The sequence below is a fragment of the Podarcis tiliguerta genome (genome assembly GCF_965153285.1).
Source record: "Podarcis tiliguerta genome assembly, chromosome: 14".
NCBI classification, from domain to species: Eukaryota; Metazoa; Chordata; class Lepidosauria; order Squamata; family Lacertidae; genus Podarcis; species Podarcis tiliguerta.
In genome coordinates this window covers 17,410,950-17,423,731 of record NC_139547.1, presented here as the reverse complement: position 1 = coordinate 17,423,731, position 12,782 = coordinate 17,410,950, and the positions used below count along the sequence as shown (strand labels likewise).

The window sequence follows — 12,782 nt, the reverse complement described above, 5'->3', positions numbered from 1 at the left end:
TATTTGCACTTTGACATGCTTTCAAACTGCTAGGTTGGCAGGAGCAGGGACCAAGCAACGGGAGCTCACTCCGTCGCAGGGATTCAAACCACCGACCTTCTGATCGGCAAGTCCTAGGCTCTGTGATTTAGACCACAGCGCCACCCACATCTACTCTTTACTTAGCCTTTAATAGTCCCCCTGCTTTCAGTATGCTGAATATATTTTAGCATAACGATGAATTAAGTATCTCTTTTTGCTGTTTTGTATGCTTTGGGTTGTATCTGATATTCGTCATGCTCTTGAGAAGACCCACTGACATTAATGGATGTGACTAATTTAGCTCCCGTTCATTTCAGTGGATCCATTCAGAGTATAACGAGTCCATGTTTAGTGTGTGTATGTGCACGCACGTGCCATTGGACAGAATTAGGGTGACAATGATAATATTGAGCATTTGTATAGTCCGTCAAAGCGTTTAGAGTCTTTCACATGCACAGTCTAGTTGCAATCCTTACAGCTACTGCGTAAGATAAAACAGTAATATTATTTTCCATATTGCAGAGTTTGGGGATGGAACTAAAGCAGAGAGGGCTTGCCTAAATCTACTACTGAGTTCATGGCAGAGATGAAATTTGAACTGGGGACTTCTTGTTTTGGAGGGAAGTTTCCTTAGCATCCCCCCAGCATTCAGTAGGGTCTCACTTGACTTCCCTGGTGACTCAAGACATTAAAAGCCATGCATGCTCCTATTTTGTATAGGCTGCGGGCTCATTCATGTCCTTGCTAAAGTGTAACAGAAGATCATGTTTTTAATATATATAAAAACTATCTTAGTGATGGTGCAAGCAATAAGGATTAGTACATAGGTAGGCAAACTAAGGCACGGGGACTGGATCTGGCCCAATCGCCTTCTAAATCCGGCCCGCGGATGATCCAGGATTCAGCGTGTTTTTACCTGAGTAGAATGTGTCCTTTTACTTAAAATGCATCTCTGGGTTATTTGTGGAGCCTGCCTGGTGTTTTTACATGAGCAGAATGTGTGCTTTTATTTAAAATGCATCTTTGGGTTATTTATGGGGCATAGGAATTTGTTCTTTTTTTCTTTCTTTCAAAATATAGTCCAGCCCCCCACAAGGTCTGGGCGACAGTGGACTGGCCCCCTGCTGAAAAAGTTTGCTGACCCCTGGATTAGTAGTTACTCTGCTAATAAGCATGTATTAGCTCTGGGCTAGCATAGGACACACTAAAGTGGCTTATGCCAACTCAGACCATTGGTCTTCCTGCCTCAGTACTGTCCACACCTAGGCTGCCAAACAGGGATTTCTTCCATGCCTATCTGGAGATGCTGGGGACTGAACCTGTATGCATAGCATGTGATGTACCACAGAGTTACTGTGCTTTCCGCACGGCCCCAGTGCTATCATAGCCTATGTGCTGCACATGTGTTTATTTATGTGTCCCCAAGCTCAGTTATGAACTTTTGGTGCTTCTCTGGTATCAATAATAAAGAAGCTTACTAATAATAGTAACAGCTACATATGTTTGGTCCACAGTGTGAACCACATGCTTGTAGTTAAATTTTTATTTTTAAGCCCACTGTGACTGGAGGGGAGACAATAGAATCATCTGCTTAAGTAAGGTTTGGGGTTTTTTTTTAAAGGGCAAATGTACACCGTGTTCAAAAATATATTTTCTGCATCTGCATTGCTTCACTCTGACCACGGAGGCTGCGTTCGATTTATGAATGCCGAGTTAAAAATAGAACCTTGAGTTCTATGTTTAGACACAACACCATTGACCCATCAAGGCTTTTTGGAGTGCATTGCATGTCCCAGATCTCTTGTACCTGCAACTTTCACAATGAGAATTGGGAAAGGCTTGTTTTTGTCTAGTCCTTCCTTGTAGAACTGTATGTCGCGTTATCCCAAATTATGTAAACTTGTTGTTTACCAGCGTGTGGATTTTACCACTTGCAGTTATTTATGAGGACGTGTCATCTGTTGTCCTTAAGAGCTCAGCACATGGATTTGATTATTATTTTTATTTATTTTGGCTGTGGCCTGAATGGAATCCCAGGGTTCAGCAAGTTTACTAAGTAGCAGGCAAATTACGGCTGGTTTCTTTTTTTTTTTTTAGGTTAACAGAACCAGGTGAGATTTTTTTTTGTAGCTTATATTGAGAGTGAATCTTCCTCTCACTTTTTTCAGGTACATCTTAGTGCATGATAATAATCGATAACACTATTAATTGCTTTAAATCAATAATTGATGTTTTTTAAAGGGTATTAAATTATCATTATCATTATTATCTTACTCATCCTTCACCAAAAGGTCTCATGGCAGGTTATAGCACATGAAAACAAAACGCAAACCCAAACCATAATCCCCAAATCAGTTGCCCATACAACACTTTACAGCAAGGACACTGAAATCAATTCTTCGATTTTTAAGGGTCGAGATAAAGAGGTGCATCTTCAGCAGCCAGCAGGAGCTGAACAGAGGGGATGCCAGGTGTCTATGAGGAGGGAGTGCCACATTTTTGGAGCCATCACTGAGAAGGCCCTGGCATAAACTACTGTGTGCTCTGCCCTCCAACCTGAACTTACTGCTGATCTTAATCCCTAGGCTGGTCTCTAGGGAAGGAAGCTTCCTCCTATGTATCGCTAAGAGAAGGAGTTTCAAACTGGGAAGTCTCCGGGTTTTAATTTTGCTTCTACCATGAACTCACTAAGGGTGAAGCCTAGGTTCAAGATGATGCAACAAACCAGATTCAGGTTTGTTTTGTCTACACTGAGTCAGCCACAGGAGTGGAGGAGGAGTGCTGCGGGAACTCTCTGAGTTGCATGCAGCAGCACACTGCTGCTCATTCACACTAAACCATAGCTTTGCTTTAAACTACGGTTTAATGTGATGTGTGAACTTGACTAGCAACTGTGCTTCAATTTCCCCCCTTTGTCATGCTCTTCATATTAATAGGTATCTCTTTGTCCAACTTCAAGCACATGAAATTCGGAAGGGCCACAGCTACTGCTCTCAACGCGGCTGCGAACGCCTTAAGATAACAGCCTCAATGCCCGCGGGATGTCCCTGGAGTTGTGCTCCTAATCCCTTTTTGGAAAAAGACATCGGAAGGAAAGCTTCGCAGCCCGCAAGAATTCAGCGCCAGACTGTGCCTTGCAGTCAATGCGGGGCTCCTTGGGTACAGTATAGAGTTCTTCTTTCATTGGGTGAATTGGGACAAGGATAGGTGTTCTATGGGAATTCTTGGGGAGAGGTCCCTGGCTCCCATTGTCCCTCCCTCACATTGAGGCCAATTCTGACCAAAATGCCCTGTTCTTAAGCTGGGGCCTCAGTATAGCAGTCTAGTACAGTCATACCTCATGTTACGTCCACTTCATGTTACGTTCTTTCAGGTTACGTCCTGCGGCAACCCGGAAATACCGGAAAGGTTTCGCCGCTTCTGTAGGACACAGGGTTCCCTATACAGTGGTAACTCCGGTTGTGAACGGGATCCATTCCAGAGGCCCGTTTGCAACATGAAAAGAGTGCAACCCGCAGCGGCGTGTCTGCGCACACGCGCAGGTTGCGATTCGCCGCTTCTGGGTTTCGTCACTCATGCATGCACAGAAGCACAAAAGGATGTCACGTGCATGCGCAAAAGTGGCGAATCGCAACCCGTGCATGTGGAGACACGCCGCTGCAGGTTGCACTCTTTTCATGTTGCGAACGGGCCTCCGGAACGGATCCTGTTCACAACCAGGGGTACCACTGTATAGGGGACCCTGTGTCCTACTTTAGAGAACAGTCTTCCATAGTAAGGGATGAACAATCTCAAGTCCTGTTTCAAGATGCAAAACCAGTAAAAGGGAGGGGAGAGTAAGTTTTCCTTTGACACTTAGCAGCACTTGAACTGAGCAGACAGTAACCAAAGGCTACTGAACCAGTTTGCAGCAAAGTAAGATAAAATGCAAAAGACGACTGACTCAGTAAAGAAAAAGCCACAAAACCATTTCTACAATTGTTGAACTTTTGTTTGTTTTTTCATAAAATGACTGGGTCAACCTTCAGTAGCAGCCTTCTTAAGCAAATGTCTTCAATAGCGGCCTAAATGTCAAAATATGAGGTGCTTGTCTAATTTTAGTTGGTAACTGATTCCAGAGGGTTGGAGGTGCAACACTAAAAGCCTGACAATCTAGTATGTACCAAGGACACTTTTGGGGCATGTGCCACCCTTAGCAGTACCCCAACTGCGGAGTGCAGGGATATGTTGTCCGCTGCCACTCTCCTGGGCTCCAATCCCTGTAATTCCATCATGAATATTACTGAAATATATATATATATAATTTCTAGAATAGCTGTGCAAACTATACTTTCCTTTCTCTATTGTACATTAAAACATCAGTCGTGGATAATTTCCTTTTGTTGTAGCCAGACAACAGCCCATGAGAATTGTATTTTATACAGAAGAATTGCAAGTGCATCCTAAATATATAATCTGTGGCAAATACCTTGCTTGCAAGCTCTTAGCAAATGTAATTAAAATTCCTTTGGAAACTTGAGTCCCAGGCAATTAACAGTTCTTCTGATTCAATAATGCAGTACAGCTAATCTCCTCATGCTAATCCGAGCAAGCTCCTGTTATTCCTAGAACCTTTTATTTATTGAACTAAATTTACAAGAAATAATTGGAATTGTCAGTTAAAAACATATTACAATAATAAAAATTAACTGTAAAAAGAAGAAGATTAAATCACTTCAACATCTATGTGGATAGGCTTGCCTGAACGAAATTATTTTAAGCAGGTGTTGAATGTGCATAATGAAGACGCCTTCCCGGTGTCAAAAGGCAGGGAATTCCAAAGTGTAGATGCTGCCACCCTTAAAAAAAATTAATTCCTTACAAGTGCGGGACAAGTAATATATGGCACCTGTAAGAGTGCCAGTGTGGTTTAGTGGTTAAGAGCGGTAGTCTCGTAATCTGGGGGACCGGGTTCGCGTCTCCGCTCCTCCACATGCAGCTGCTGGGTGACCTTGGGCCAGTCACACTTCTTTGAAGTCTCTCAGCCCCACTCACCTCACAGAGTGTTTGTTGTGGGGGAGGAAGGGAAAGGAGAATGTTAGCCGCTTTGAGACTCCCAAAGGGGAGTGAAAGGCGGGATATCAAATCCAAACTCCTCCTCCTCCTCTTCTTCTTCTTCTTCTTCTTCTTCTTCTTCTTCTTCTTCCACATATCAAAGAAGTCAAGTGAGCACATAAGAGGGTCAGGCAACCCAGCAAGTAATTGTATTTACAGTTATCACTCAGAGTTGACAAATTGTTAAAAGATTGCTCTCTCCTCCCTGCGCCTTACACTTGTGAAAACAACTCAAGGTGGTAATTACAGAATATCATTCTTGTATTGATCCTTAGCTTGCTACAAGCATCAGAGATATTTCTTAGCCTTTCTGCTTTTGTCATTTTCTCCCCCGTCCCGCATCTCAGAGTTCTTTGCTTGAAAGGCAGGATCTCCCATTGCTATGGCAGGCTGAAGATTATCCAGAGTCAAACTGATCCTTGGCTTTTCCCCTTCCTCGCCTTGTGCTGAGGCCTTTTCCGTAAGCCTTATTGGCTAGAGACACGGTGTGTGTGTGGGGGGGGTGTTGATCCAGTGGTCTCCTTTGTGTATCCCGTGACCCTCCGCCTGATTTCAAAAAGCTTTCTGCAAGTGATCAGTTCAGACCTCTGGGTGGGGTGGAAAGGGGCTTGAGGCAGAAAAAGAAACAGCAGGCTTTGGCTGTGTACACACTATGCCTTGAAAGAACATCCTTTCCTCAAAGAATTCTGGGCACTGTAGTTTAAAGGTTGCTGGAAACACTGGCGGAGGAAGAGGAGTGCGGGGGGGAGCGCACCGCCCCCGGCAGTGCAACCCCGGTGGGGTGCCATCGCAGCTGCCCCTGCCCGCACTGGGTGCCACGCCCCTACAGGCAGCGCACCACGCTCCCAGGATGCGCGCCAGCCCCGCCCCCGGCTGCTCTCCGCCCCCTGGTTCCTGAGCATGAAGCTCCGCCACTGGCTGGGAATGGTAGCCCCTCTTTGAGGGGCAAACAACAGTACCCAGAATTCTTTGAGGGAGAGAATGTGCTTCCAATGTGCTCTAATGGTATAGTGTGTATGCAGCCAGAGAGAGCAAAGGTGGGCTCACCCACTACTGGGCTCAGCCCTGTCTGTGGTTGGCATTCAACCCCTGACGGATCATCCTTGAAGGAATGCAGCCCGTGAGAGAAAAACGGTGCCAACCCCTGCCCTACAGGGAAACAGTGTGCTCTGCGGCTGCCATGAGTGTCCCAAATTGCAGTTGCGCAAAATTGCTACCCTTAAACCATCTGCAGAATGATGTACCCTCTGACTTCATTTTTAGGAATATAATTGCCACTTTGGGTCATTTGAAAGGCCTAGTGTTGTGCCTCCTATGCAGATATTGGGGGGGGGGGGACTTGCATGAGGGAGCCACAGCACAAATGCCCCTATTGGCCTGCCCCCAACACTCTATGAATTCCATGCATATCCTGGTGTAAGTCCCTAGAGCTTGCTGTCAAATTTTCCAGTCTGTACAGGAGTCTGTAAACTTGGTTCCTCCATATGTGACAGAGTATAAATGCATTATACCATATGTGTGGTATAACTATTGTGCAGAGGCAACCACTTCATAAAACCAGTGCCTTTATGTGATCCTTTGCTTGGTTGCAAGCATTTTGGGGGTGGGTGGGGCTGCGCGGCTATACACACACCCCTGCAGGCTGTTGCATGTGGTCTGCCAACCTTTTGAACCGAGCTGTTTTCTCTTGAAGTCTCCCAGCAACTGTGAATGAGGTCGTCACCCTGACCACAGGCATTCCATCCCATGTACTAATAGCAAATGCATTTTCTCTCGGCGCGAATCCTCTTGTAGCCAAAATGGCATACAGGAGGGGGAGGTATCCACAGGCTTCGGGGGAACCCCAAGGGATTTGCAGAAGCACAAAAAGATAAGAATGGTGAGGAGGGAAAACCCTCAAATGGGCGTAAAGAGGACTGAGCGTGCTCAGTGGCATTGACAGTTGGGGGGGCCAGCAGATACAAAACAAGGGGGAGATAATAGGATGGAGTATCTTGGGAAAGGCCATGATTGTCTGGACCCCTGAACAGGAATATGGTGGACACTAAGGTTGCGAACGTGATCCGTGCAGAATGCACGTTCACAACCCACAGTGGTGCATCTGCGCATGCGCAGGTTGCAATTTGGCGCTTCTGCGCATGCGCAAAGCGTGATTTAGCGCTTCTGCACATGTGCGACTGCCGGAACCTGGAAGTAACCTGTTCTGGTACTTCCGGGTTTTGGCAGGTCCGTAACCCGAGAAAACGCAACCTGAAGTGTCTGTAACCCGAGGTATGACTGTACTCCACAGTGTGCCATTTTGCTGCAGGTTGACCTCCAAGGGCTGTCTCTTGAGCTGAGTACACACCATGCATGTAAACCACACTTAAAGGACATCTAAAGAACACCCTATCCCACTCCCATGAATTCTGAGAACTGTAGTTTAAGGTTGCTGGGAATTGTAGCTCTGTGAGGGAGAATTATTTGGGTCAAGTCATGTGCACACTTGGAAGTATTTTAGTTAATTTTATTTGCAGCTAGGCCTGTGTTCAGCCTTTTCTAGAGTAGCCATTCACTGTTCTCCACTGCTTTAAATGGTTTTTATATTACTACACACCGTCTTGATATTTTACGAGAGGAACAGCACATAAGCACTTTCATTCAAAAATAAAACAATTTGTTTCCAGCTGTTGGCTGCTGAGGGAGTTATTCTCCCTGAAATTTGTCTGTCTCTCAGGCTCAAGGTAGCCTTCAGCGGTCTTAATTCATCTTAATCCTTGGTGATGACTCCTGCCAACCCAAGCCAGCATAGCCCAATGGTCGGGGGGGGGGTGATGGGGGTCCTTGCCTGACAACATCTGGGAACCTGCAGGGTTTCACATTGTAACATCCCAAGGCAATGAATGTTATGTGTTTAATCTGAGGTGGCAATTCTTCCTTTATAATTGCAGGTTGCTGTTACTAGTACACCTTCAGTTAGATACCTTCGGATCCAAATCCAGTCTGTCAGAAGAGCAGACCTGGAGAACTACTCAAAGGCGGCTTTTATTAAGGTATGTGCAAATAGGAATGGCAGCTTTACCAAATGCATTACAGTGAGAGGCAGAGGGTTATAGTCCTTTAGAGGGTCATATTCAGGCCTGGGAGAAGTGTGCAGTTGTTATCTCTCTGTCTAGCTTTTGTGTGCATGCACACTTCTTCAGATACAAAGAAGTGTATCTGAAGAAGTTTGCATGCACACAAAAGCTCATACCAATAACAAACTTAGTTGGTCTCTAAGGTGCTACTGGAAGGAATTTTATTATTCTGTTGTGATTTTTGCATCGCACACACAATTCGCGATACATTGCCAGGTCAAAAATTATGAAACCGATATCACGATATGGACTTCAAACTAGCTTTGGATGATATAACCCCACCCTCACCAAGATGGCTGGAAGGATAAATGGGTGGGGTCTGATGTGCACCAGGGATGGGCCACCTGTGGCCTTGCAAATGTTGAGGGACTCAGCGCGCATGCCCCCATCACCAGTGGTTGGGGGTGATGGGAGTTGTAGCCTAGCAACTTCTGGAGGGGTTCTCAGTCCTTGTTTTAGGATGCCCTCATCCCATTGCGAAAAGGGTGGGATAAAGTGAAATACAGTGGTACCTCGGTTTACAAACTTAATCCATTCCAGAAGTCTGTTCTTAAACCGAGGTGCACTTTCCCTAATGAGGCCTCCTGCCACCGGTGCCCTTCCACTGTTTGGATTCCATCTTTAGACCGAGGTAAAACACAGAGACATCACCTTGCCAACAAAGGTCCGTATAGTTAAAGCTATGGTTTTCCCAGTAGTGATGTATGGAAGTGAAAGCTGGCTGATCACCAAAGAATTGATGCTTTTGAATTATGGTGCTGGAGGAGATTCTTGAGAGTCCCATGGACTGCAAGAAGATCAAACCTATCCATTCTGAAGGAAATCAGCCCTGAGTGCTCACTGGAAGGACAGATCCTGAAGCTGAGACTCCAATACTTTGGCCACCTCATGAGTAGAGAAGACTCCCTGGGAAAGACCCTGATGTTGGGAAAGATGGAGGGCACAAGGAGAAGGGGATGACAGAGGACGAGATGGTTGGACAGTGTTTTCGAAGCTACCAGCATGAGTTTGACCAAACTGCGGGAGGCAGTGGAAGACAGGAGTGCCTGGCGTGCTCTGGTCCATGGGGTCACAAAGAGTCGGACACGACTAAACAACAACAAAACTGGGACACTATTTCCAGTTTTGAGGAGTTTGTAAACCGAATCGTTCTTAAACCAAACTGTTCTTAAACCGAGGTACCATTGCAACACACAAATTTCCCAGACTGTTCCTTGCATTTGACAAGAGCTTAGCTTAGTTAAGTTCCAACTGTAGACTGGAAACTGCCACATAGGACCCTTTGATATTTGCATACAGACTGCCTGCAGCTAACTCTTCCCTTTTCTGTGTTGCAGGTCAACGATGACCTTTTCTTGTTCCATGGCCAGGGGATACTTTTCCTGGTTCTAGATGCATGCTCGGGCGCAGTTCTGAGCCGGCAGCATGTTGATGCAGCCGCCGCTTCAAAGGCTGCCAGCACCGTAACCAATTATGTTGAAACAGCTATAAACGAGAGGTGGGTGATGGGGCAAGAGTTTGCTGCATGGGGGTGGGGGTTGGCAGGAGGGAAATGACCTACTTTTTTGCAACTTGAAATGTATGCCTGGAAGAATCTGACGGAAGCTAATGAAAACTTCAAACTATGTGTGTCTCAAAAGGCTGCCTCCTAGGTCACGGCGGGTGGAAATGTAGCGGTGGAAAGCTGGCAGCGACATAGAAGCTGGCAGCCACTGTGAAGTTAATGGCTGCTTTCCCACCAAATGATAGATAAGAATAGTTTTTTGTCGTCTTATTAAGCATTCTCGATTCTGTAGCTTTCACCAAGTGCCCAAGTCTATAATTTCCCAGCAGCCAATAATTCTCTCTCTCTCTTTTTCTTTTCCATTTCTGAATCTTGTCCTATTTATTCCTGCCAGGTTCTCCTTTTCTCCCTCTCCCTCTCCCTCTCTTTTTTGGACAGATTAAAATCAAAGGTGCTGTGCTGCTAGACTTTCCAGTAAAACTTGGTGTGAGATTTTCCCCACCCCAACCCCATTTTCTCTCTCTCTCCCCCCCCCCCAGCTTTCTCCTCTTTTTTAACACAAGTTGCCGACTGGACTTGCCCCGTCCGTCTGCCCTGCGGAGTCTTTTTGCAACTTGGATGTGTTTTAAGAAGTGGAGTGGGATGCTCTCCCTTTCTGCATCTGTTCCACATTCCTTGTGGTTTCTTCTGCGTCGCCACATAAACATGGAACAACAGAGGTTTATAGACACACACAAAAAAAACCCCTGGCTGCAGGCAAAAGCAGGTCAAATAACCTGAAAACAGATTTCTCGTCCAGGACGTTCCAGAGCAGTTCATGGCCGCAGACCTGACTCATCTGCAGCTATCACATCTCAGTGTATAACTTGCAGTCATGAGGGGTTGGAAGCACTTATTATAGTGCAATTTGCCCTTGACATGCATTCTGTAGCAACGCTGATGGGGGTTTTAAATCCAACTATAAAGGGTTGTGTTCCACAACAGAGCTTCCCCTCTTGGGCACCCTTGGCATACATCACACACATACCCCCGGCCTAAATTTGCTCCAGAGGGTTTGGGGAACTTCCAGAGCAGATGTCAGGGAGAGGGAAGAGAAATTCCATTGTATAAGTAGAACCTGTGGCTTTTGGAGAAGCAGTCCCCACTGATGAATATAAGGCAGATGCCAACGCTTTGGGGGTTCTGACTGCTTTTGAAGACATAGGTTTGTCACCAACTAAGTTCTACTCAGAGTATTGAATCTGTTCATGCTCATTAATTTCAATGGATCTACTCTTTAGTATGAATAAGGTTGGACACAACCCATTTTTATTCCGCTAGGCCTTTCTAGCAGAATAATCCTGGCCTGGTTGCTATTTATTCTGGAACTGTATAATGTTGTTTTAATAGGACTTCATCTGGTTATTGCTATTGTGTTATATTTATTTCTGTTTTGTGCATTGCTTCAATGTTCTTTTGAATATTTATTATGATGATTTATTATCTCTCACTGGGGCAAGATAGCTTGAGCATCCTGGCCTGACTGCACTGGCTGCCAATTACTTTCCAGGCCGAATTCAAAGTGCTGGATTTGACCTATAAAGCCTTAAATAGCTCAGTACCACAATATCTCAAAAACTGCCTTTTCCCAGTATGACTTGACCCGGTCCCTGCAGTCATCACCTGAGGCCCTTCTTCGTATGTCTCCTCCACAGGAGGCCCAGAGGGCGCCAACATGAGACGGGGCCGTTTCTGTGGTGGCTCCCCTCTTGTGGAATGCTCTCCCCAGGGAGGCTCACCTGGTGCCTTCGTTCCATATCTTTAGCTGCCAGGCAAAAATGTTCCCCTTCTCTAGGCCTTTGGCTACTTAAACAATCTATGGGCTTTTAAACCATGTGTGGAGGGGGTTATTGTTTTTCTTGGCTATTATGGTATGTATTGTTGTGGTAAACCACCCTGTGATCTTCGCTGAAGGGTAGTACAGAAATTTAATTAATAATGATATAAATAATTAATAATAATAATAATAATAATAATTAATAATAATAATATATCCTGCCGTTGCTTCCAAAGGAGCCCACAGCAGCAAGCAATTAAAACTCATCATCAATCTTCATTACGGTCCAGAGACCCAACAAATCATTACAAAGCAATACACAATTCATACAGCCTACCTCCAGGTTAAACAAGCATTTTGTTTAGAATATAGGGATCATTTGTTCTTGCAACCACCAATAAAAACCCTGCCACTGCAATTAAAACTATGCAATTAAAACTGCAGCAGCAGCAGCAGCATAGTTGTTGCTGCCTTTGTCAATTTTCACATTTATTGCATATTTCAAGCACTATTTGTTAATAAAGGCTACTAACATCTTATGAATAGGTGCCTGAGATGATGTTATGTAACCTGAGTGATTCGAACTCGTGACTTCCCGGGTTAAAGCCCATGCAGTATTTGCTGCTTTGTACTAATTCTAAGACGCTTTGTACTAATTCTAAGACGCGGGTGGCGCTGTGGGTTAAACCACAGAGCCTAGGACTTGCTGATCAGAAGGTCGGCGGTTCGAATCCCCGCGACGGGGTGAGCTCCCGTTGCTCAGTCCCTGCTCCTGCCAACCTAGCAGTTTGAAAGTACGTCAAAGTGCAAGTAGATAAATAGGTACCGCTCCAGCGGGAAGGTAAACGGCGTTTCCGTGCATGGCTCTGGTTCGCCAGAAGTGGCTTAGTCATGCTGGCCACATGACCCGGAAGCTGTACGCCGGCTCCCTCGGCCAATAAAGCAAGATGAGCGCCGCAACCCCAGAGTCGGTCACGACTGGACCTAATGGTCAGGGGTCCCTTTACCTTTACCTTACTAATTCTAAGAAGTACAGCCTTGTTTACATCCTGCCTTCCTTCTAAGATCAAGGCAGCGAGTATAGGCTTAGCCAATTTTGTCCTCATTAACAACCCTGTGAGGTTGACTAGGCTGAGAGACAGTGACTTGTCCTAAAACACACACTGGCATTTGTGGACAAGCAGGAACTTTTGTCTGAATGTCCAACACCAGCCTTTATATAATCCATGCA

The 12,782-nt window shown here is 45.5% G+C and overlaps 2 protein-coding genes across 6 annotated transcripts in view; both read left to right on the top strand.

Moving 5' to 3' along the window:
• The window catches only part of CEMIP (cell migration inducing hyaluronidase 1), a 168,265-nt gene that overhangs the window by 54,732 nt on the left and 100,751 nt on the right, over positions 1-12,782 (top strand). The gene's annotated exons all lie outside the window — the stretch shown is intronic.
• LOC310663668 (cell surface hyaluronidase CEMIP2-like) overlaps positions 1-12,782 on the top strand; it is a 98,032-nt gene that overhangs the window by 75,243 nt on the left and 10,007 nt on the right. For 2 of the 3 annotated variants that reach the window (XM_083411801.1, XM_083411802.1), the window contains 3 exons: positions 2,958-3,180; positions 8,046-8,147; positions 9,569-9,729. In XM_083411801.1, coding sequence (XP_083267927.1) covers positions 2,958-3,180; positions 8,046-8,147; positions 9,569-9,729 — 486 coding nt within the window. The remainder of the gene's footprint in view (positions 1-2,957; positions 3,181-8,045; positions 8,148-9,568; positions 9,730-12,782) is intronic. The other variant, XR_014504563.1, reaches the window with a different exon arrangement.